At 47.3% G+C, this 26,314-nt stretch overlaps 1 protein-coding gene across 2 annotated transcripts in view; it reads left to right on the top strand.

Annotated features, from left to right (window-relative positions):
• The window catches only part of Syn3 (synapsin III), a 525,100-nt gene that overhangs the window by 458,350 nt on the left and 40,436 nt on the right, over window positions 1-26,314 (top strand). For both annotated transcript variants that reach the window (XM_045152296.1, XM_004650254.2), the window contains exons 8-9: window positions 17,581-17,723; window positions 23,182-23,256. In XM_045152296.1, the coding sequence (XP_045008231.1) occupies window positions 17,581-17,723; window positions 23,182-23,256 (218 nt within the window). The remainder of the gene's footprint in view (window positions 1-17,580; window positions 17,724-23,181; window positions 23,257-26,314) is intronic.

The following is a 26,314-nucleotide window of genomic DNA, read 5'->3' as shown; positions in this document are numbered from 1 at the left end:
TGCCCAGAAAGATTACAGAGCAACTTGCTGGCGGCCTACAGTTATTATTTTTGGTACGCATCCTCCTAGCTTTTAGTTGGGTTGTCAATATCCAGGTCAGTAAACTACCTCATGTACTTATCTTTGTTTAAAAACAAAAATAACAGGCATGTCTCCACCACCGAGGCAGGAAGGGGCTGCCAAGCCAGGCCGTCCACGGAGACATGATGGAGATAGGTTGGGTCAGGGCGAACAACTGGGCACACTTGATAGAAAGACTCTGGAAGGGACTGGCGTAGGACGGTGAACTTCAGATGTGTGCTCATGCGTCTAGATTAGAATTGATTCTGAGCCATTTTTCTGAGAAGGATCTGGACGCATTCAACTCAAAGGGGAGGTGGCTGTCCCTCCTTAAGCAAGAATTCCTTGGTTTCCATAAAATACTTAAGCTTGAGAATCTGTTTCAGCATTGACCCCAGAACTATTACACCTGTCCTTTCCCTCTGCCTCAGTTCCAGTTCCCCAGGAATTCTCATGACTGACCCCTCGTTAATCCTTTCAGCAAATGCTCACTGTACCACGCCTGATGCATGGTGGTAGGGTAAAAAGAGGGTTAATAAGAATAGTTTATTAAAGCCGGGCGTAGTGGCGCACGCCTTTAATCCTAGCACTCGGGAGGCAGAGGTAGGAGGATCGCCGAGTGTTCGAGGCCACCCTGAGACTACATAGTGAATTCCAGGTCAGCCTGAGCCAGAGTGAGACCCTACTTCGAAAAACAAAACAAAACAAAACAAACAAACAAACAAAAAGAATAGTTTATTAAAAGTCTATTAAAAGCCTGATAAGCCAGGAACTCCCTGGACCATTCACATGCAGTGTCCTGGGTCATTTACAAGGGCCCTCATGTGCGTGTGGCAAGCTCTTTACCCAACTAAGCCATCTCCCTAGCCTGAGTTCACACTGTGTGTGTGTGTAGTATGTGTCATGTGTGTGGTGCATGCACATGTATGTGCAGATACACATGCCCCGCATGCATCGACTCAAGCGACCAGAGGTCTCCCTCAGCGCCTCTTCTGCCTTATTCTCTTGAGAAAGAGCCTCTCTGATGCTTGCTGGAATTTTCTCAGGGCAGGGGGATACAGTCTTACTTTCTTCTGTATTTGAAGTTAGATGATTGATTGATTAGCCAGTGATCCCCAGAACCTCCTGTCTCTGTCCCCCTCAATGCTGGGGTCACAGAACTGCATGGCCAAACTTGACACTTTACATGAGATCAAACTCAGGTCTTCATGCTTGCTAACCAAGTGCTCTTCCCTGCTGAGCCATCTCCTCAGCCCAAGTTTACATTGTTAAGTGATTTATTAGACCGTCACCTTAGCCAGATAGTGGAGGTCCCCTAACTTACGGGCTTATATTTTAGTGGAGGAGAAAGGCTATATTTTTCCATTTTCCTTTGTACAAGCATCCTGTCTCAAAAAAAAAAAAAAAAAAAGAGAGTGGGTGGGGGAGAACTGTGTTCTTTAGGAAAGACACCTAAGGATGTTATCTGGCCACGATATGCATGTGTGTGTGCACTCACACACGCACACACAACATGCATGCACATTAGGAAAGAAAATCATGGGTCTATGGCTCAAAAGCATGGTACTGGCCTTCGCTGGGCTCTGCTCAGAGAAGATGATCTAGTGATAGGAATTCATGGCAGGGAGAGGCCCCTCAGATTTTTTATAATCGCCCTCTCCCAAGACCTAAGCACAGCTGCATGAGAACTGCAACCATTTCTTGGAAGGGCAGCACCCCAGTGACCCAAGCACTCCCTCCTAGACTCCTTCCCTTAAAGATCCCTCACCACCTCGTAATGCCACCGAGGGCCAGGCTGCCAGCTCGGGAGCCTTGGGAGATACAAACCATATGAGCTTTGCATTCTGAGCCTGGATAAACTGTAGGGTGTAGGCCAATCCCAATCCCAGTGGCTAGGACCCTCCCCTGGGTGGCATCAGAGCCAGTCCACCAAGTCCATCTCATGTGAAGAACACGTCAGCTCTGCTGAGGGTCCCACTGACGCTCCTCACAGCTCTATGGGGTGTGGGCAGTGTGACATGTTCCTAACAGATGATTATCTCAAAACTCCGCACTCTAGCAACCTGACCTTGCAAGATCCACATGCCCATTCTCAACTTTGTCGTCTCTGTCCCCACACACATTAGGAGGTGCCATCTTTGTCTTCTTGCCTCAGCTCAAACAGAGATAAGGTCACTTGACATCTCCCTATGTTGGCATATTCTTAGACTATTTCTAGAAGAATATTAAGAGGTCTTATCAGCAGGAGGCAGCTGAAGGTTGAGAGGATGACAGAGACTTTAATCTTTTCCCAGACTTTCTTTTGTATCTTGGACCTTTTTGGTGCCATAATTATATGCATTATTTTTTCAACTAACAAAAGTAAACTTTATGAAAACTGATCAAAGAGATCACTAAATTATTTTTTCTTGGTCATTTGCAAAAGGCTTTAAGGGAAGGACAGGCTATGAGATGCTGTGGGCCAAATTGTGTAACATAAAAAGTCATGTTAAAGCACTAACCCCAAGGTGATGGTATTTGGAGATGGGGGTCTCTGGGCAGTTTAGATGTTATCATGGGGGTGGGGCGCTCATGATGGGCTTAGGGGCCTTCCAAAAAGAGACAGACAGAGAGCTGGTTTATACTCTTTCCCACGTGAGGATATAGGGAAAAAGAGCCCTTAGAGGAACCCCACCATGCCACCAGATTCTTGCCAGACTCCCCAGCCCCCAGAACTGCGAGGGTTACAGCTGTTTACCAGCACACACACACACACACACACACACACACACACACACACACACACAGTTTGCGGTGCTTTGAGATAGCTGGAGCACACAGAGACAGGAGCAGCACTGAAAGACAGCAAAAGAGACATTGGAGCTGGGGAAAAAAACCAGTAAAGTGATTGCCTTGCAAGCGTGAGGACCTGAGTTCAAGACCAGCCCATATAAAAATGCCAGGCTTGATGGTATATGCTTTTAATCCCAGCACTGGGGAGGTAAAGATGGACAGACGGACAGATCCTGGGGCTCCCAAGACTAGATTAATTGGTGAGCTCCAAGCAATGAGAAACCTTGTCTCAAAAAAGAGGGTTAACATCTGAGAAATAACACCCAAGGCCTTCACACACACACACACACACACACACACACACACACTCACTCATTTAAACTCAACTACATACACAGGCACACACACACACAGCTTAAAAAAGAAAAGAAACATCAACCACTGGAAGTCATTCCTGGGGTGGACATAAGGTCTAGCCCACAAGCCCACAGCATCCTAGCTTGGGGAAGGAAGGGTCTAGAGAATATCTTTCTTGTGCTGCAGGAATGACTGTAACTCCCTGTGACCCTTTCCTCTGACAGAAACTGGATCGGGTTTGACCCAAGTTTCCTTTTTTTTCAATGCACACACAAAGAAAGGGTTGACGCCCATCTCCAGACATTAATCATATGCACTTTTAACCTTCTCCTAAGCATAATGCAACGTCCCCACCCCAGTCTTTCTCCTCAGGGCTGCTTGTTTTTAATCTTTTATTATGGAAATGTTCAAATACACACAAAGGAAGAGAAAATAATAAATTGGAACCCCATGTACCAGTTTTACCCAGAATTCATTGATAGCCAATTTTGTTTTACACAAACTCCCACGCGCGCACACACACACACACACACACACACACATACACACACACATTTCCTCTCAAACACACGATACTTTTTTCATATTTCTTTTACAATGAGATCTGATGCTCATACAGTTCATCCTTCTAAAGCATACAGTTCAGTGGGGTTTGTCAGATGCTTGAGAGGAAACCATAAGCGCTCTGAAATTCCAAGGCATTTTCAGGGCCCCATTAGCAAAATCTGCCCATTCCCGCAGGCCTTGGCATCTGCTACTCTCCTTTCTGTCTCTGTGGACCACTGTCTTCCTTTAAAGTAAATCCCAGATATCACGTCATTTAGCCCAGAAATAGTTCACAATGTATTTTTAGAACATAAAGCCTTCTTTTTTCTTTAACACAGTCAAATGCCATTATTACACACACAAAAAAAAAACTCAATAATTCCTTAACATATAATACACAGTCAGTGCTCAGCAGCAGCCTTGTCTATCGGACATCTTTCGTTCCTGTTCTTGTCTATGTGGGGAGACAGAGTCTTGCTATGTAGCCCAGGCTGGCCTCAAACTTACAATCTTCCTGCTTCCAACTCCCAAGGGCTGAGATTTCAGACATGCTCCGCCATGCCCATCTTCAGTAACCCCTTGTTAATTATTGATTCGATCGCACTGTATCCAAACAAGTTCTGTCTAGTAACACAGTTAAGAAGACATAAGTCCCTGGCTCTGTAATAACTCCTCGCCTTCTGTCGTTGTTTGGGTTTGTTTTTTTTTTCTTGATCAATTACTTGCTGGAGAGGAAACAGGTCATTTTTCCTTCTACCGCTGTCTTCCCTGGGCTGGTTGGTAGATCCCAAGATGCCACTGGAGTCAATCCTGTGTCACCATGACAGCGCTCCCTAGATGGGGGATGGGTACCCTGCATCAGTAAGTACAGGTGTTGACTGCCTGGCCCACACCTTAGGAAGGTCCCCTGTCACTCCTTCCTGGGTGGTCTTGGGAACACTGTTGCCTTGGGTGCCTTATAGCCATTGCTGACGGATGACTTTCTCAGGCTCATGTTCCTAATGTATTAGCTGAAATGCATCCAAACAAAAAGAACATTTCCTTATCCCTTATCTTGCTCAACTTCAAAATAAGGAGATAGGGTCTCAGAATCCTCCAAAGGTGACAACGATTTATTTTTAAGTCATGGATTATTAACAAATTGACATATCTCAATCCATTGACATCCTTGTTCTTTCTGATCCTCTAGCCATCATTGTTTACGAAGAGTCCTTCAAGTTGATTCATGATCTTGACATGACAGCCTCTGTCTTTCCACTATGACGAGGCATCCCCAGCAACTGTGCACACTTCTAATACCCTAAAACCTGCCACCAGACTATCCCCCAAGGAGCCTGGCTGCTCCAAAGTGTCCATTGCTATGTTGTTGCCTCTAGAGCATAGGAGGAAAACATATAAATTTATACTGACATTTTGAATTCAAATTTTAGATAACAAAGACTTAATTTCTTTTATTCTAAAATTGTATCTCTTCTACACTTAAAAATTCTTAGCTAACAGATGATTGGGCTTCTGTGTGAGAAGGAAAATACTTAGTAGCAGAGGCCAGTAAGTTAAAAAGGAGATATAAAGGGAAGAGAAGGGAGGAGGGTACTTAATAGGTTGGTATTGTATATATGTAAGTACAATGATTGAGATGGGGAGGTCATATGATGGAGAATGGAATTTCAAAGGGGAAAGTGTGGGTGGGGGAGAAGATTACCATGGGATATTTTTTATAATCATGGAAAATGTTAATAAAAATTGTGAAAAGATAAAAAATTAAATTACATTAAATTTAAATAAAGGAAAAAAACAGAAAGAAAAAAATCTTAGCTATTAGAGCTGTTGTTATAACTCAGTGCTGTTATGCTTGGGTAATGGGATAGGGAATAAAAGAGGAAAGAAGGAAGGAAGGGAGGAAAGAAGAAGGGAAGGGAAGGACTATCTTGGCAACTAATATTACTAATGTTATTACTATGTAAGGAGAAACAGGAGTAAAATAGCTTTCTACAGGCAGTGAGTTGGGGGACAAGGCCCAAGGACAAGGTGATGCCTAGCCTGCTCTGGCAAAACTAGACCTCAGTGCCTGATCCAGCCTCATCCTAGCCGGCTGCCAAGGACACTGACCAGCAGGCACTTCCTGCTTCTCAGTCAGCTTGGTACAACTAGCTGGACTGGTCTCTCCTGGGTCAGCCCCTTGACTCTACATACCATCAAGCTCTCTTTGCACGTCTGAGTTGGATAACAAGGCACATCCTGATTGGATGTCCAGCCATAGGCACACCCTGATTGGATGGCCAGCCATAGACAAACCCTGATTGGATGTCCAGCCATAGACAAACCCTGATTGGATGTCCAGCCTCTCTCTTCTTCCTGTGACTTGACTTCAACACCAGAGAGTAAGTCCGTGTCTCTCCTTCCCGGCCTGGTTAGGAAGTGGGAACACTTCTTTCTGCCTGGGCCTTTTCCTGCTTGCCTTCTACATGTGTCTTGCTTTGGGGGCGCTTTCTCACTTCGTTACATGTATGGCTTTTCTTTGATCTCTTGAGTCCTTCACAATTTCTTAATCCTCTCGGGTACACTTTGCCTTCTACATGTGGGTGCGTAGGCCTTCTCCAGAGTCCTGCTGCCCCCAGAGTTCTCTATGAGAGAGATTCTCCCCTTTCTCTTTCCAGTCAGACAAGAAAGAGAAGTCTCCTCTGGCTTGAGTCTCTCAGCTAGCCTTCTCCTCGGATCTTAATCCTCTTTACAATAAATCTCATAATTCATAATTTCTCCCTTATTAGTAAACTTCATAATTCATCATGTACCCTTCTTAGGTTCCACTTTATCAATTCTTTGCTAAATTAAATAAGGCCCCAAAAGTTGGGGTTCACAGACCCTTCTTGAACCTTGAAATCCTGCATCACTATGATAGAAGTTTTAAAATAGCAAAACCACTATTATTAACAAGAATGTAATTAATATATATGTGTGTGTGTGTGTGTGTGTGTGTGTGTGTGTGCATACATGTATATGTTCTTGTTTGATTTTGAGGATTTGTTGGCTATTTTCCACCAGAGATATGCAGTGACTATGGTTTTGGGTCGGAGTGTTTATGGGATGTACACTATGTGCCAATTATTGGTTAGGCAGGTATGTACTTGTCCCTCTCTTCTTTACACACTCCCAATATGAGCTGGCTTCAGATCCCTTTAGGATCTTAAGATGCTCTTATTTGGGCCAAAGAGATGGCTTAGCCACTAAGGCACTTGCCTGTAAAGCCAAAGGACCCAGGTTCAATTCCCCAGTACTCACACAAGCCAGATGCACAAGGTGGTGAATACTTCTGGAGTTCATTTGCAGTGGCTGGAGGCCATGGCATGCCTGTTCTCTCTCCCTCTCTCTCCCTCCCTCCCTCCCTCCCTCCCTCCCTCCCTCCCTCTCTCTCTCTCTCTCTCTCTCTGTCTCTCCCCTTTCAAATAAATAAATATATAAATAAAATGTTTTTTAAGTGCTCTTGTTTGACCATCTCTCAAACTATGCAGTGCCCAGAATTACTCACCATGTTACAGATACAGTTTCTAAAGCAAAGATCAGATAAGACTGCCCACTCCCTCCCTCAGGAACACATCTGGCATTTTCATGTCTCAGGACCTTTGTACACATAGTTCCTATCCTGCATGGCTCATGCCCTGACCTCTGCTCAAGCTGTCACCTCCATTCACCATCTGAGAATTTCCTCTTCCCACCTAGGGTTTCTCAGCCCCCTCACCCAGCTTTGTTTTTCTCCATAGAAGGTCTGCTTACATACCACACCATTGTGGCTCTGCAGGACCTAGCTATAACTGTGTAAAAAAAAACACTGCTATCTTTCCTTGCACAAAGTACCTGGGATCTAAACTTAAAAAGATGAAAAGTGGGCTGGGGAGATCGCTCTGCAAAGCCTGCTGCCCTGGTTCACGTCCCTAGTTCCCGTGTAAAGCCAGAAGCACAACGTGGCACATGCGCTGAGAGTTCATATGCAGTGGCAGGAGGCTGTGGCATGTCTACATTCTCTCGCAAACAAATAAATAAGTGATATGTTGAAACACCAAAGATTCATTCAGGCTCACAGATTTGAAAGTTTCAACCATCGGTCAGTTTGTCCTGTTCTCTGGGGCCTATGGTTAGGCGTCACAACACGGGAAAGCTGCTCATCTGGCAGTAGGTGGGAGGCAAAGAAGGAAGGGAAGAAAATATTTATAGAAAGTGTATCAGTTACTTCTCTTATCACGGTTACAAATGGAGGCAAAAAAAAAAAAAAAAAGCTGAAGTCCCAATTTTTTTTTTTTTTTAAGTTTTCCAAGGTAGGGTCTCACTCTAGCTCAGGCTGACCTGGAATTCACTATGTAATGTAGTCTCAGGGTGGCCTCAAATTCACAGCGATCCTCCTACCTCTGCCTCCCAAGTGCTGGGATTAAAGGCGTGCGCCACCAGGCCCAGCTTTCCCAATATCTTTTTAAAGGGCATGGCCCAGTGACCTGACTTCCTCTCACTAGACCACATCCAAAGGTTCCAACGCAACGCAAACCCATGGGCCTTTGGGAAATATTTCAGATCCAAACTATAGTGTGCACCAACTATAGTAACTGCACAAGGGGAACAGGGGAACAGTTAATTTGTTTAAAGATTAAGTAAATATACCTCAATACAGTATCACTAGGCATCCAGGCAGGATTGGTTCCACAGACACCAAATCGCAGATGGTCAAAGACCTCAGTAAGTTGTCGCTGCATTTATGTATAAGCGACAATCCTGTATTCTTTGAATCATCTTTAGATTACTTAACATAGCTAAGAAAATGCAAATGCTTTGTAAATAGTTATTAATACTTCTGGGGGAATATTGACAAGAAAATGTCTGGGCATGTTCACTATGAGCACAGTTTTTTCCAAGTATATTTGATCTATGATTATTTGAAACCAAGGATGCAAAACCCTGAGATATAAAGAACCAAAAGTGTCTGCAAGTGTGCATTGATGCAAATTATTACCGAGTATTTCTTCTGGCTACAATGCTGGAAGATGGAGGTATAACAGGGAACTGTAGATCAATGACCTTGAGCCAAATAAGGCCTATTAATTATCTTTTTCCTATTAATACAGCTGGACACAATGTTAGCTTCCCTAAGATCCACCAGGAACTGTCCTAATACAGTACCGCAAGGTCATTTGAAAACACAAAATCCTGATGACCCCCGTCTCTCTGAGCATGGGCTTGAGTAGTTGATGTGTTCTAATCCCAGACGAGGCTTTTGAATTTGCCCTGATAATGGTCATCCTTCCACCCTGTCGACTATTCCTTTCAGCTCTGTCACTCGTGATTCTCATGGAACTTTCCCAAACCTAGTTATAGCTGTTTAATTTTAAAGAAAAGAATAATAATTGCCCAAGGGCCTACCTAGGATAATGTCTAGCCCGTTCTAAGTGCTCAGCGGAAGTGAGTTCTTTCAAGCTGTTGATTCTTGGTTGACATTACACAGTCACCATTTTGTGTCCTGCAGTTACCCGTCCAGCTACAAACCTGCTTCTCGGATAATCATCCAAATTCCAGCGCTGTTCTATGGTCTTGGGATACTGTGAGGCCCTCAGCTCATTTTAGAGAATCGAGGCCAAATTAACTGCTGTTTAAATGTTAGGGCAAGGGAGATGGTTCAGCAGGTAAGAGTGCTTGCCACACAAGCACAACCCAAGGAGGCCTGATTCAAGCCTGAGTTTGATTCTTCAGCACCCATGCAAGCAGCTGCGTAGTCACCCTCATCTACATAACCCGTGTTCCGTGGGGAGCAGGGACCGCAGAATCTTTGAAGCTCACTGGTCGGCCGGTGTGACCAAAACTGGCGGCCGTGGGGTCAGTGAGAGAATCTACGTCAAGGAAACCCATAGCTGAGCAAAAAGAGGGGAACAGGGCTGGAGAGATGGCTTAGCAGTTAAGGCACATGCCTGCAAATCCTAAGGACCCAGGTTCAATTCTCCAGGTCCCACGTAACCCAGATGCACATAGTGGCACATGTGTCTGGAGTTTGTCTGCAGCGGCTAGAAGCCCTGGTGTGCCCTTTCTCGCTCTTTCTCTCTCCCTCTGACTGTAATAAATAAATAAAAATAAAATCTTTTTTAAAAAAGGGGGGGAGGACACCCAATGCTCTCCTCTGGCCTGCACAGGGATACACATGGGAAGCTCATCTGCACACATACCCACACCACCCCACACATGCAAATACAATAAACAAATCAAAGAAATATTTATTTATGTATTAGTTACTTTTCTTATCACTGTGGAAAACCACCTGACAGAAACGTTGGAGGAAGCATTAACTTTTTTTTTTTTTAATCAAGCATTTTGTTTCCACATGAGGAAGGATTTGTTTGGGCTCACAGTTTCACAGTGAGAAGATGAGGATTTTCATGGAGGTAAAAAGCAGGCAGTTTATTCACAACTTGGTGGGCAAGGGAGCAGAAACCTCAGCCAGAATGGGGGATGGATATAATCCTTTAGTTCACCCCCACAGCCCCAAGTCTAGATTTCATGTCCAGAGCTTCTCTAAATAGTACCAGTAGCTGGAAACCTAGTTTTCAAACACATGGGAAAGTTTGTATTCAAACAATAACCACAGACTAAAAAATAATTTGGCCTAATGGCCATCCATGTGGAGGTTATGGCAAAATAGATTCATTCATTTATTCATAGTTTATCCATGTAACTATATAATTATAAAAAAATGAGTCAAGCCGGGCGTGGTGGCGCACACCTTTAATCCCAGCACTCGGGAGGCAGAGGTAGGAGGATTGCCATGAGTTCAAGGCCACCCTGAGATGACAGAGTTAATTCCAGGTCAGCCTGGACCAGAGTGAGACCCTACCTCGAAAAACCAAAAAAAAAAAAACAAAACAAAACAAAAAATGAGTCAAATGGAGGAAAAATCTCCTAATAATGGACAAAACGAAATAACTCGACAATAAACCAAGCTGGTTATGTAGACATAGAGAATTATTTAAGTGACTTTGTGAATCTCTGTGTGATTCCAGTTTCTTGAATGAATTAACTTCTGCTCTAGCCTACCATAATCGGCTTCCTTAAGTCTCCTGCCCACGGGACTTTGCCATCTCCCCAAGTAGACGAAGGGCAGGCATGGGCAGAGAGCAAGACCATGCGCTAGGACCTTCCATTCATTCATTTCTTGCCCAGTATACTTTGAAATAGGCAGATGCTCCCTGAAAAAGAAGGAATGAGCTGACTTGCCCAATGGTGAGCTCGCCATTGTTGGAGATATTTGATATTTGACAGTGGACAGCCCACCGAGGACACAGCTGGCCTTCTTTCCCTAGGTTGAAATTCCAGGGCTCCATAGGAGAATCCCAGTCAAGAGAGTCTGACTTGAATCTTGGGCCTTGGGCCATTTGTATCCTCTGAGTGTCACACACGCACACACACAAACACACGGTGAAGCAATTTTTTTTTAACTTTTTTTGTTTTTATTTATTTGAGAGCGACAGACACAGAGAGAAAGACAGATAGAGGGAGAGAGAGAGAATGGGCGCGCCAGGGCTTCCAGCCTCTGCAAACGAACTCCAGACGCGTGCACCCCCTTGTGCATCTGGCTAACGTGGGACCTGGGGAACCGAGCCTCGAACCGGGGTCCTTAGGCTTCACAGGCAAGCGCTTAACCGCTAAGCCATCTCTCCAGCCCCGGTGAAGCAATTTTGCAAGCAAGAGAGAGCAAGGCAAGTGAAGCCCTGAGTGGAGATATGAAGGGAACGTGGGAGGAGAGACGATTATAGAAGAGGCCACAAGAGAAGGGCAGAGGGGAAGAAAGGGAGTGACTAGTGAAAGATGAGAAAGAAACAGCAAAGGACAAAGGAAGACAGAAGGGGATAAAAGAAGGAAAGAGTGACAGTAACAGGATGAGAAAAAGAATAAGAGGAGACTAAGAGGAAGAAGCCGTGAGGTAGAGGGCGAGAAGGCAAGAGGAGGCAGGGAGAAAGCAGAGGGAGGGCGTGGGGTCGAGTGGGAGGCGAGGCTGTGGCTCCACAATTGGAGTTTTCTGGCCTCGGCTCTGCAGCTCCCTGGCAGCTCACCACACGGGTCATCTTGAATCACAGCTCATTTGGGCCTTCCTGTTTTCAGCTTGTCTTTGTGAACCCTTGGAGGCCTTTCCAGCTAGTAAATAAAACAGGGTCCCAAGGCTGCTTGCCCAGGGCTCTGGCCAGAGACCCGTTCATCATCCATGGCTACGCTCTTCACACTCCCTCATCTGACCTCCATCCCCAGCCTGGGGACCAACCCGGAGTCCACACCAGGTTTCAAGCCACCAGTCCCTTTCTCCAAGGTCTCAGGCTATGCCACATTCCCAAGATTTCATGACAAAAGCCATAGCCCTCTGACCACGTAGTTTCTAGGCCAGCCACATAGAGAAAAAAATCCACCTAATAAAAGATACACTTCCCCAAAATACATTTTTCTTTGTCTTTTCCTGAACTCCTTCACTTCTCCTTCCTTTGCCCGTCCCCTTTCCCAATTACTAGTGCCTGTCTGCTCAGTTTCATATATTCATTCCAGAAAACACCTCTTAATGGCTGCAACATGCCAGGCAGGACATTATGACTTAGAACAAAATTTACTGTCGATCCCCAGGAAGCTAAAAGTCTAATGAGGAGACAGGCTCAGTGGGTCCAGGGTGGAGTCAGGTTTTATGGAACCTGGGCGTTATACAATTTCCTCTGTAAGGAAAAGAACACGATGTTGCTGGGGACATTGGGCCCTTTGGAAAGAGCTCGTGGAAGAGAGATGAGGGTTAGTTACATGGGTGACGTGCTACCTCCGGAGGGAGCAGGAAGAACACCGCCCTCCAACCGCCCAACTCACCCAGCCGTCCAGGTCCAGCACGAATCAGGCAAGAGGCTTCCCAGCAGGAGGTGGGCTGACCTCTGGCTCATGGACTGAACTGCTCCGCCTACCCTTTGTCTTTTGGCTCCCCTGTGCAAGAATCCATAATGCATATTCGAGCTTAGATCATGAGTGAGACAAAGCTCAACTGCCAAAACAAAATGGCTTCAACACACCAGGCCTTTCTCTCTCCCCAACAGTCTGGGTGGCTGTTGCAGTCCGGTTCGCATTGCTGGTAGAAATCACCCAACCAAGAGCAGCTTCTGGGTAAAAGAGTTTTATTTTGGCTTACAGGCTTGAGGGGAAGCTCCACGATTGCAGGGGGAAACAATGGCATGAGCAGAGGGTGGACATCACCCCCTGGCCAATATAAGGTGGACCATAGCAACAGAAGGGTGTGCCGAACACTGGCATGGGGAAACTGGCTATAAAGCCCATAAGCCCGCCCCCAACAATACACTCCCTCCAGAAGGCATTAATTCCCAAATATACATCAGCTGGGAACCTAACATTCAGAACACCTAAGCTTATGGGGGACACCACAGTGGGTAAGAGCAGCCCAGGACCAGTGAGGAGTCTCTGGGTTTCAAGGGCAGAGTGTCCTTCCATCCATTTACTCTTCAATGTTCTGGTCAAAAAAAAAAAAATTATATATATATGCATGCCACATTCCAGGCAGTGAGAAGAGGGAAGAAGCAAGCAGAAAAGTCCACCCTTCCCTGAGTTCACCCCCTCCTCTGCTCTACACATCATTGGTCAAGATGTGTTCACATGGCCACACACAGGTTCCAGGGAGGAGGGCAAAAAAAAAATAAAAAATTTAGAGGGCTGGAGAGGTGGCTTAGCAGTTAAGGCACTTGCCTGCAAAGGCAAAGGATCCCAGTTTGATTCTCCAGGACCCACATAAGCCAGATGCACAAGGGGGCGCATGCATCTGCAGTTTGTTTGCAGTGGCTGGAGGCTCTAGCATGCCCATTCTCTCTCTCCCCCCCCCTTCTCTCTGAAATAAGTAAATAATATTTTTTTAAAGAAAATTCGTTTTAAAAAATTAGAATTTAGTCTGGTGGTCCTATGTCTCCAGGTCAGAGTGCTTCATGACTGTGACTGTGGAAGTAGGGAGAAATGGATACTGTGGATTCTAGACGTCCCCATGGTAGTCATAGGTCACAGCCCAGAAGTTCTAATCTTTCTAAAAAGCCACCAGTGACAAAACCATGAGTTAGGCATGCTGTGTCTGCAAGCTTTTTCCTGCATTCTTTCATCCTGGTAACTTCAACTCCCTGCACCTGAGCCCAGATGTTGTTTGAGAATGAGACCCCTGTCCATCCAAGGGTGTTTCAGGAGGCCATACACGCTGTGAAGAAGGTGCCAAAAAGAGAGGAGAGAACAGGAGTGTGCCAACCACACTGCAGCGGTTTGCCAGTTCCAGATGTTACTGGGGAGCACAGCAGGTTGGCAACCTGCAAAACTTAACAGGATTAACCTATGAGGAGATCAAAGGTCACCTCTGCCAGATCCGCTTTGGTGGGATTAGAGGAAAGTGAGGCCTGAAAAGAGTGGCTTGGGGTGAGCTGTGAGGACGAAGCATCCGCTGTAGAAGCAGCGCCAAGGGAGGACCCAAGAGGGTCTGAACAGGAGATGGCAGAGGCTTTGTTATGCCAACCCATCATGGCGATCAATGAGAAATGAGGCCAAAAATACACAGCAGACATATGACTCAGCTTCCTTAACAAAAGCCAAAGTAACAGTGGTTTATCCAAGGCTAACGTTCATTTCTCTCTCCTGTAAGAGTCTGAATGAACACAGACAAACACCACGGTCATCATCTGCCCATCCTCAATGTGTGACTTCCATCTAATGGCCCAAGACAAGTGCTTCTTCTCCAGTTAGTATGTCTATATCCCAGTCAGAGTGAAGAAGAAAAAGTGGAAAGGAAGATCCCTTCCTTCAACTTCAGGACACCACCCACAGGAGGCTCAAATAGACTCAGTCTTCATTGGCTAGAACTTAAAAGACTTGGCCACAAATACCTGGAAGGGAGACTGACACAAAGTCTTTCTTAGCTGGTAAAACCAGGTGTTCAGCTTAAACTGAGGGGTTTCATTGCTAAAAAGAGTGGGGCCAACTAGCAGTCAGAGGCTCAGAAGACCTAGGACAAAGGAAGGAGGCACACCATTACTGCTATCACTACCGTAACCCTAAAGAGAACGAGAAATGTGGTGATTTCGATGTAAATGTATGTCCCCCATAGCCTGAGGTCCTTCTGAATAAGATTAAGCTTCCTCCATAAGTGTCAGCCAGGCAGAACTCTGCTGGGAGAGATGTGTCACCGGGGCATGGGTCTCAGGCCCAGCCCTGCTAGGCGTGTAGAGAGCCAGCTTGTTAGCTTTTGTCTCTCTGCTGTGGATGTTGAAGTAAATCAGCTTCTTCCGTCATGGTGAAACTCCCCCTGGAACCTGTAAGCCTGAAATAAACCCTTTCCTGTAAGTGGTTTCTGGCCGGGTGTTGGTGTCAGCAACCAAAATGTAACTGCAACAGAAAGGGAGGTCCGGTGAGCTGGGGAATTAAAAAAAAAAAAAAAGGTGGACGAGGTAATGGGACAATGGCTCAGTGAATAAAGTGCTTCCTGTGCGAGCAACACTACTGGTCCCCAGAGCCCTCATAAAGCCAGAGGCTGTAATGCAAGCGTCTGTGATCTCACTCCACCTACAGCAAAAAAGGGAGGCAGAGACAAAAGAATCACCTGGAAGCCTATAGGCCCGCTAGCCTTTTTTTTTTTTTTTTAAATTTTTATTTATTTATTTGAGAGCGACAGACACAGAGAGAGGGAGAGAGAGAGAATGGGCACGCCAGGGCTTCCAGCCTCTGCAAACGTACTCCAGACGCGTGCGCCCCCTTGTGCATCTGGCTAACGTGGGACCTGGGGAACCGAGCCTTGAACCGGGGTCCTTAGGCTTCACAGGCAAGGGCTTAACCGCTAAGCCATCTCTCCAGCCCCCGCTAGCCTTGAAAAGCAGCCGCAAACAGCGACAGACACTGCCTCAAACAAAGGTGGAAAGTGAGGACCGACGCCTGAAGGTATCCTCTGACCTCCACAAGTGTGCCACAGCACGTGTGTGCCTGCACACACACACACACACACACACACACCAAGAAACGGGAGGGATGAACATTAGGGCCATCTTGCTGCCCCCTTGTTTTTCTCTGCAATTTGGGCTTGGGAGGCAAGGCCCTCTGAAGGTGAAGAGGAGAAGGCTTGCCAGACCTTTCTCACTTATAGTCCTTCATGGTGGACAGCTGACCCGAGGTTGCTCAAAGAAGAGCCACACCAATGCCTTTGAGTCAGGGTTTCACTCCCAAGTCTGTGCTCTGCTGCTCTGGCCTTAGACACTGTGAGGTTGGTATTCCAAGCTCTGTGCTCTGCTGTTCTGACCTTGGACAAGTCAAGACAGCTCAGTTTCCAAACGTGTGGAATGACTGTAACAACACCCAGCTCTCCCACTTCAGGGTCCAGTTTAGGGTCCTAAGGGAAGTATCTTGAATGCTGTAAGGTGGGTGTGACTGTGAATGAGCAGCATCATGGGCAGGTTGGTATTGTTGGGATTGAGAAGCTAAGGAGAGGAGGGCATAAGAAAGGAGACACATAAACTGGGCATGGTGGTGGCGCACGTCTTTAATCCCAGTGCTCAGGAGGCAGAGGTAGGAGAATCACAAGTTCAAGGCCACCCTGAGACAATATAGTGAATTCCAGGTCAGCCTGGGCTAGAGTGAGACCCTACCTCAAAAAAAAAAAAAAAAAGTAAGGACAAACATGTACCACCCTCCCACACAGGCCATTTGGGGCCTCTGGACTCTGCCTACCACCCAAACCAGGATCAGAGATCTCTGCTGCCAGTGTGAGGGTGGTGGGAAAGGGGTCAATCTGGACAAGCAACAGGCAGCTGGAGGGGGCAGCCATCCCAGTTTCCATAGGAGTGCAGCCTCTGCAATCCTGAGCCCACCATGGAGAGGTAGCCTCATCCCCTATCCTTGGTCTTAGGAGCTCCCCTGGACCTTTTCATCTCCATGGAACACTGCCCTGTGCTCCCAGCCTCAGCCCAGTGAAGCGCAGAATAACTTTCTTCCCCGGACTTTTCGACCACAAAGCTAACCTCTATTGTGTGCACACACGAACACATTCATATGCACTACTGTATGCACATAGTATCACAGTACAGCACAGAACATGCACATCAAATGCCATGCACACACTGTGAACACACAGAGACATACCACACAGTTTCAGTATATGTCATACACATGTAGACATACCATATATGTACACCACAGTTCAAGCCCACACACACACATACACACTTTTTTCTAAGTGGTATTTCTATAGTTCCACCCCACTCTTCCATTTAGCCTCCTACACAGAATTATTTGTGGGTTTTTTTTAAACACGGAACAAACCACTTTCTCATTTACACTCAAATCTCTTCCTGTGGTTTCCCAGAGCCTTCCTCTAAAACCTGAGATATCTAGACCCTTCATGAACTGTTCTCGTAGGACCCCATCCAGCCATTGCCCTCATTCTCCCCCCATTCTCCTACTCCCAGAGATCAGGTAACTTCCTGCCCTTCCCTGGACACCCCCAAGTTTCTCCTACTTTAGCTCTTCCCCAGAGAGCAGCATGTATGTTACACACCCCTGCATCTGAAAATTGTTTCCATCCTTCCTACACCATCACAGCTCACCTCCCCTCTAAAGTACCCCTGCCTTCCCTAGTGAAACTGGTCCCTACCTCTTCTGTTCCAGGTAGGCAGTGGGACAATGTGGCTCCTGCACCTGTCCCCTCCCCTGCTCATGGACAAGGTTACCTTCTCTATGGTGGGGGGGGGGGCACCCTGTTCGGATGTGGGCCGGTACTCAGTGAAGGCTGGCTAGGCAGTGACATTCCCACCTCCTCCTTGCTCACAGATCAAAGTAGAAAATCAGCATGACTACCAGGACATCACCAGCGTCGTGGCCATGGCCAAAACCTACGCCACCACTGAGGCCTTCATCGATTCCAAGTACGACATCCGCATCCAGAAAATAGGATCCAACTACAAGGCGTACATGTGAGTCAGTGGGCAAGGGCGGGGGGAGCTAGGAGGAAGGCGGAAGGAGAGGGCAGCAGCCTGCCTCCTCTCCCGCCACTCTCCCCTCGTGTGCCCTCATCCACCCGTCTCTGCCGGGCTCAGCGAGGGCTCGTGGTCTGTTGCACCTTAGAACAGAATAGATCTCGCCACCTACTCGAGGGCTGTTCAGACCACAGAAAGACAGAGGCCCAGCCTATTTGTGGGGAATTGCAAATACACACACACACGCATACATGCATGTGAATGTGTGTGTGTGTCTATATTTATATATATATGTATGTATGTATAAAATCTCAAGAGTGATAGAAACTTGGGGCAAATCAAGAAGGCTTCAAATGTCTTCCTGAGGGGCTGGGACCTTCTTCCTTACTGTAAAGCAAGAAGCCAAAAGAAACTGATGGTCTTCGTGACATCACCACTTAGGGAGGTATCCACCTGAATCACGCGCAGTGCTGATGTCAGACTGTGATTCCATGGCAACAGTGACAATTTGCCCAACTTCCATCATGAGAAGATTAGTTAGAGAAAGGCCATATATATATATATATATATATATATATATATATATATATATATATATATAATTTGTTGAGGGTCAGGGCAGGAAGGCAAGCAGTTTTATCAAGGTTATTTCTCCACGTGGAAATGTGGGGAAGTGCTTCAACTTAAATAAGAGAAATGAATACAAGGCAGAGAAAAACATCCCACGTGTACCCTAACCCTGAGGTTGGCCAACAGAGGATGTAACCCATCCTAGAACTGAAGTGACGAGCCCCAGACGGACTCTGGAGTAAGTGGGAAGGTAAGAGGTCTCATCTGCTCCTGGGCCTCTGTGTCCCTCACTTTGCAATGTCACTTCAAATGGTGAGACTCCAGAAACCCAAACATAGCCCGTGGCCAAGTATTCCCACAGCACTGACAGTGGACATAGCCCCACATCTGAGGACTTCCACGGTTGGCCTTGGACAGTTGGACAGTCTGTCTGTCCATGCTATTTGTGTCGAGGAGCGTGTGCCTTAGAATCCAGTGGACAAGCCACAGTCCCTATAGCAAATCCAGCTGCTATCTACTGCTGTAAAGGGAGCTGTGCATATCCATAAATGACCTGCCTGCCATTGCCTTCACACGCTCGGGTTGCCTAGGCCAGCGGCCAATATGCCTTTGTGTGAAGAGCCCAGGTGGCGACTTGACAACTTAGAAGCCCGTGCAGTCAGTTGCAAGTGCTGCATTTTACCATTGCCAAGGACAGTAGAGCAGGCAGTTGACCAAGAAAGACGTGGTTCCAGGAAACAGGTGGAGCCCGTTCTCAAGGGACACTTCCGCCTCATCCTGTCAATCCGCCATCATCACCTCCCATCTCCTCGGCAGGCCAGAGCTGTCACTCACTGTTCTCGGGTGTCCTCGTCATATGTGTTAGGGATAAGATCACCTCCAGTGAAGCAGCCTGGCACACTCTTAAGGCCCCCATGATATCGTTTCCCTCCTCTCTCCATTGTTAGAGTTTCCACTTGACATTGACAACACCTTGCCCCAGTTTCTTTTCTTAAGGATTACCTCATTGCTGCATTCTCTAGGCTGAGACTTTCTGGCCTGACCACTCCAATCTGTCATTAGTTACAGAGTCCTGGACCCTGCGTCGGTCCACATCGAAGGGATGGGGCTCATGTCAGATTTCAGTCTAGAATGTCCTCCCTGCCCTTGGCCACTTGAACTCCTCGGGCCATGTCCTTCCCTGCACTCAGACCTCTGAGCTTGTTGTCACTGTTTTAGATTCTCTTGGAAGAACCAGGCAGGGCATACATATGCATATCCTTACCCACATACACACATACATCCATAATTATTCCTCTATACCTCCATGTGCATTTGTATTAATCTAAACAGAGTATCACGCTGCTTATCTCCGACTTTTATACAGTAGGGTGTGGTTCAGATGGCCCTTTCCTGATTGTCTATACCTTTCCATGCAGCCAAAAGGAACCTGGTTTCCACCATGCACCACCGGTTGACTTATTTGTTCGACCCCCTGCCCCCGTACCCATGTGCCCTGCAGCCCTGCAGGAGACAACTTGGCCAAGCACAGCACCCACTTCCACACTGCCCTTTCATCTCGTCTGACACCCTTCACTCTGTTCTCCTCTTCTACCAGGATATACAGTTTGTTGTAGTCTGAAAGACTGTGTCCCCCAAGAATTCATGTTAAAATCCCACAGCCTGAGGTGATAGTATTAAGAAGTTTTGGGGAGGGGATTACAGCATGCACACACAGTTGTCTGGAATGGGGTTCCTGCACTTAGAAAGAGGCTCCAGAATGGCCCCTTGCCTCCTCCACCACATGAGAGAGCAACAGGAAGGCACCATCTAAGAACAGGAGTGTTTCCTCACCAAATTCTGAATCTTCAAGCACCTTGAGCTTGGATCTCCAAGCCTCCAGAACTGAGAGATGAGTTTATGTTGCTTGTAAGTCACTCAGCTCGTATTATTTTGTTAGCAGCAACCCAAGAAGGAGGAAGGCAACTGCCAACACAGGTAGATGCTTTGGTCACTGTCTCCACTCTACCCTGCACTACAGTAGCTGCATCACACTCAAGCCAAGGACAAGGCCCTGCCCTATGTGTGCTGGGCTCAACAGGCTCTGCATGGAGAGGCAGAGTTAAGAAAGCGGTCTTTGTGAGCTATATTTGCCACTACGTGGGAAGAATAACAAAACGGATGCCATCTCCTTAGGTTCTATGAGGCTGAAATGAGCCAATACTTATAAAATCCTTGGGCACATGGCTCAGACACCAAAAACATTCCTCAAATGTCAGCTCTCACAATCCTTGTCCCCTTGGATGGAAAGCAATCTGGCTCGTGTTCCTGCTGTTTTGGTCCTTGGAATAATGCCTCCTTTTCTTATCTCCTCTTATTGAAAACAACAGTAGCGCCCATTGTGCTGAGACTTATGGGAATATTTCCTTTCATTCTCACAAGACCCCGTTAAGCTCACCTGGCCTACAATTATTCCCATTTTACCAAGGAGGAAATAAAGACTTGGAAATGTTGCCCATGGTGAAATTTCTAGAAAAAAAAATGCAAGAACCAAGATGTTCAGAGACTCAAGTCAGCCCTTACAGTCTCTCATTAACACCATGCAAAGCCCATTTGACAAAATCCTGTTCATTCCCCAAGACATATCACCTTCTGGGGCGGCACTCAGTGACCTTGGTTTCTCCTGTGCTCCCCCAGAGCTCATAATTCCTCGTGTCCATTGCTAATACTCTGTGTGTACCCTGTTCCAAGGCTACTCTACCAAAAAGGCAGTGAATGTGCATCCTGAAGAGGTGGTCAGCTTGGCACATTCAGACGAGTCTATACCCAGGATGTAGGCTGACCCTAAGAGCCCTGAACTGAGAAAGCTGGACCTCCCAGGCATTATGGCTACCATTTGGCCACCATCATTCTCAGTATTTGTACATTTGATTTTCTTTTCATTTTATTAATTAGGACCTTTAGTGTATGGTCAAAGCATGTGTTGGCTCCATTTCCCTCATGTTTTCATCTTATCACTCCTCTTCCCTAACCCCATTCCACTGAGAGTCTTCCTCAGTGGGGTTGCTGGTCTCCACTGTGGGGTCATGAAGGCAGCAGTCAGTCATTGAGAGGGGTGCAGTGCCTCAAGAAACTCCTTCCCATCCTGTGGCTCTTAGAATCTTTTTGCCTGTTCTTCTGTAATGTTCCCTGTGCCTTGGCAGGTGACTTATTTTAAGTCTATTTTAGTGTTGAGCTCTCTGCAACCTCTGGATTTCTGCTTTGATGGATTTTGAGTGTCCTCAGTGTCTATTGCCATCTTCCTGGAGCTGGTTGTCAGGCTAGCAGTGAAAGCAGCTCTCGTGTTTAATTCACTACTTCCTCATTGATCTTGTTTTCTTTTTTAGATTTTTGTGGGGGGTTTTTGTTTGTTTGTTTGTTTCAAGGTAGGGTCTCACTCTAGCCCAGGCTGACCTGGAATTCACTATGTCATCTCAGGGTGGCCTCGAACTCACAGTGATCCTCCTTCCTCTGCCTCCCAAGTGCTGGGATTAAAGGTGTGCACCACCATGCCCGGCTCTGATTCTCCTTTTTAGAAAGACATATTCTCTCAGTGCTAGGCATAGTGGCATGTGCCTATAAGCCCATCACTAGAGAGGTGGAGACAGGGAATCTCCAGGACTCACTGGCTAGCTAATGTAGCTAAATAAGTGAGAACTAGGTTCAGTGAGAGACCCTATCTCAAAAAAATAAGGTGGGAGCCGCTGAGAAAGACACCCTAAGTCAACTTCTGGGCTCCATGTTTACATGAACTCACACGAACACACATCTACATACACATGTGTACCCATATACATACAAACACCTATACACATGTGTGTACACCACACTCACATACACATCAAAAAAGGGAAAAAGAAAGACTGAAACTAAAAGGAAAAATAAATCTCTGTCTCCCCAGTTCACTCTGGTCTCAACTACATACCTTCCCTTGGCCATAAGACAAACAGATATGTCTGACATTTTGCTTAAAGGCATCATCTCTGCTGGGTCCAGACATGTCTCGGATTCTTCCAGAATACACCATCCCTCACCCGGTCAGTAGCTACTACATGCCAGGTGGCATTGGATCTGAGTGCTCAGAGGATGGTATGAAACATGTCCCCTGCATTCAGGCCTTCCCTCAATCAGGAAAGAGGGGACACCAGAACTATCCAGGCAGGGGGGCCGGGCACTCCTAGGCACAGAGTACAGCATGGAGTAGGACCATCTGCATTGTGGGATAAGGAAGCCATATTCAAGTAAAACCTGAAGGATGAGCAAGACATAGGGAAGCAAAAGTAGAGATAAATCATCCTGGAGCAGAGAGGAGAGCTCAGGCCCTGGCCCAAGTGCAGGGAACTATGTGGGAGGGAAGGGCGGATGCACATGCAGGTGCTGGCCCAGGGGAGGAGTCATGTTGGAGGAAGAGATAACACATGTGTAGACCTGACGCACTTCATGGTGACCGGGAAGCCAAGTAAGAAACAGCAAGGACTGGGGCATACCTCTAGTGAGATAATGTCCTTCCCCTAGACCCCATCTCCTAATGGTTGCAGCAAGAGCATCATGGGTTGTGGGCTGAAGACCAAGCCTTCAACACATGGGCACTTGGGGGACACTCCAGATCCAAACTAGAGCACTGAGGCTTGGGCGATTCTGTCTGATGGTGTTGGCATTTTCAGTATTTACTCTTTAACTCTCAGCCAATCCATGAAGAGAGATTACAAACAGGACAATAAAGCTGAGGACAGGGTCCAGACCTAAAAGCGTATCCACAGATAACGTGGGTCAGATATGTCAAACAGAGCCCCCTCACGAGCAAAGAAGGAAAGAGGTCAGCGACCAGACCCCTAATGTCCTCGGCATGTTGTTTGTTCTGACCCAGGAGAACTTCCATCTCTGGAAACTGGAAAGCCAACACGGGTTCTGCCATGCTGGAGCAGGTGGCCATGACAGAGAGGTAAGAGACGGAGGATGTCTGGGGAGAGGCAGCAGCCTCGGTGGGAGCCGGGTAGCCCTGAGAGGAATGCCGCCCCATCCTCTGTCCAGCCCCAGCCACGGAGCGCTTCCCCGCAGCGTGCTGTCTTCCACGGCCAGGAGCAGCCACGGGACTGTATCAAAATAACACTTTCCAGATGGGAGAAGTTCAGAGAGGGGAAGTGGTTTTCCCAGTGTACCGGAGCAGAGAGTGGAACCATAATGTCTTGGCTCCGAATCCTGTGGTCTTCCTAGTCCCTCCCAGCTGCCTCAGGAAGAAAGTTAGGGGTGAGGGGGAGCCTTGCCAGCCCCTGCCCTGCCCAGACAGCTGTGAAGACGCATTTACATTTGGGCACCAGGTATAAAGAGAGGGTTCTCCTTCCTCAGACTCCCTCGACACTCTATATGAGCAGGGAGAGTTTCAGGGATCACTGTGACTGAGGGACCTGCAAGTCTTCTATTGTTCTTCTTCTTTAAGTGCCGCTGTGTGGCCTCGTCAGTTGAAAGAGGGCTGAGGACCTGCTCTCAGAGGCTGACAGACGCACACACACGTATACATTCTTTTCTGCATGCCCAGTGGACGCTGCATGCAAGCATGCAATAACAGTAGCCAGAACTCAGGCTTCGAGGTCAGTAAGCACTTATTGAGAGAGTCAATGAGAGTCAATGGCATACCACATTGTGCTGAGCAATAGCGTGGCTGTATCAGTCACTCTGTCATTGTCAAAACAAAATAGCTGTCCAGAAGCAACTGAAGGAAGAGTTAAAGTCCATGATGGTGGGGAAAGCGTGGCAGCCGGAGCTTGAGGGAGCTGATCACACTCAGTGCACCGTGAGAAAAGCAAACAGGTCGAACGCTACTCCTCATTCAGCTCTTTCCTTTTTTAATTTTATTTTATTTGAGAGAGAGAAAGAGGCAGATAAAGAGAGAGAATAAGTGTACCAGGGCCTTCAGCCACCGGAAACAAACTCCAGGCACAAGCCCCACCTTGTGAATTTGGCATATGTCGGTCCTGGGGAATCGAGCCTGGGTCCTTTGGCTTCACAGGCAACCACCTTAACCTCTAAGTCATCTCTCCAGCCCTCCTTTAAAAAAAAATTGTATTTATTTATTTATTTGCAAGCAGAGAGAGAAGAGAAACAGAATGGGTGCTCCAGGGCCTCCAGCTGCTGCAAATGAAGTCCAGATACATCTGCCACCTTGTGCATCTGGCTTTACGAAGGTACTGGGGAATTAAACCCCAGGTCATTAGGCTTTGCAGACAAGTGCATTAACTGCTGAGCCGTTTCTCCAGCCCTCTCTCCTTCTTACACAGTCCAGGACCCCAGCCCATGGAATGGTGCTGCCTCAGTTAAAGTGGACCTTCACACCCCAATTAACCTAATCAAGATAATCCCTCACAGGCATGTCCAGAGGCTGACCTCATCCACATAAGCCCTCACAGGCAAGTCAGAGTCTAACCTCATCCACATAAGCCCTCACAGGCAAGTCAGAGTCTAACCTCATCCACATAAGCCCTCACAGGCAAGTCAGAGTCTAACCTCATCCACATAAGCCCTCACAGGCAAGTCAGAGGCTAACCTCATCCACATAAGCCTTCACAGGCAAGTCAGAGGCTAACCTCATCCACATAAGCCTTCACAGGCAAGTCAGAGTCTAACCTCATCCACATAAGCCCTCACAGGCAAGTCAGAGGCTAACCTCATCCACATAAGCCTTCACAGGCAAGTCAGAGGCTAACCTCATCCACATCAGCCCTCACAGGCATGTCCAGAGGCTGACCTCATCCACATAAGCCCTCACAGGGAAGTCCAGAAGCTGACCTCATCTACATAAGCCCTCACAGGCAAGTCAAAAGCTAGCCTCATCTACATAAGCCCTCACAGGCAAGTCAAAAGCTAGCCTCATCTACATAAGCCCTCACAGGCAAGTGCAGAGGCTAACCTCATCTATATCAGCCCTCACAGGCATGGCCTGGGGCTCATTTCCTGGGTGATTCTAGGTCCTGTAGGACACCAAACTAAGCAGACATGGTGGCTCCCTCTAAAAACTCTGGATCAGCTGCAGGTGTCAGAAAAGAGCACTGTTGGTTTGTGCTTTGGGGACTTATGGGCTCCTGTTGCCGAAAACCCAAGAGGTGCAGCTTCTGGAGAGGCTCAGACCCTTCTCTGTGGCTGCCCTGGGCCGTACCTTCTTCTATGGTGGCCCCACACAGCACCTCCAGGTTCACTGTCCCATGTTAAGTCCAGCAGAAAGACATATTCACTGATTTGCCCCAGTTTGGGTCACATGATCATCCCTGAGCCAATGACCATGGCTGGGAGGGCTTCGGTGGTAAGACTGCCTAGATCTTTGTCAGGTCTCCACCTGGTGGGCTTGCAGGAAGAAGAAGCCCCAAGGCAGTCTGGGAAAGGGCAGGTCAAGGAAGGTGTCTTGAAGGACAGGATGTCAGAATTCCATCCTAAAGAACGGACAGGAGTCTGGAGGAACAGACATGTGTTTGAGCTCCTTCACAGCTATTCTGGGAGCCGGTCACGGAGTAGGGCCCTGAGGAGAAAGCAGTGAGGACAAAGACATGGACCCTGCTCTCTTGGACCTTCCAGTTCAGGGGACTAAGTGTTCAAACACATGAACATATGGGAGCATGTTTACACTCCAACCACAGCACCCTGGCACCTGCCCCTTTCCTGGGAGACCAAACACCCAGAAAACCCAGGTGGCTGCTTCTGCCATCCATTTAGGGACCCACTTGTGCTACCTGGGTTCATGGGGATGGTGTCAGTTACCAGGCATATCCCTCCCCAGGGACATTTGTGGACAGTCAGGGCTCTCTTCTACATGACCTTTCCAGAATGAGAGCCCCTCTTTCCCCCTTGACTCACAAGCTGATCCTGGAGATCCTAGACAGGCCAGCATGCCAGGATGCGGACAGGTCTCAAGTCACAGAGGCCCTCCCAGCAGGGACCTCCCACAGCAGCTTATGCTCATCTCAGCCTGTATTCCCTCTCGTGAAGTCAAGTGCAGTTCTTGGAGCCTAAAC

Source organism: Jaculus jaculus, chromosome 6 (genome assembly GCF_020740685.1).
Source record: "Jaculus jaculus isolate mJacJac1 chromosome 6, mJacJac1.mat.Y.cur, whole genome shotgun sequence".
In the NCBI taxonomy this organism is placed as follows: Eukaryota; Metazoa; Chordata; class Mammalia; order Rodentia; family Dipodidae; genus Jaculus; species Jaculus jaculus.
The sequence above is the reverse complement of the archived record's forward strand: the minus strand, read 5'-3'. Positions and strand labels throughout refer to the sequence as shown.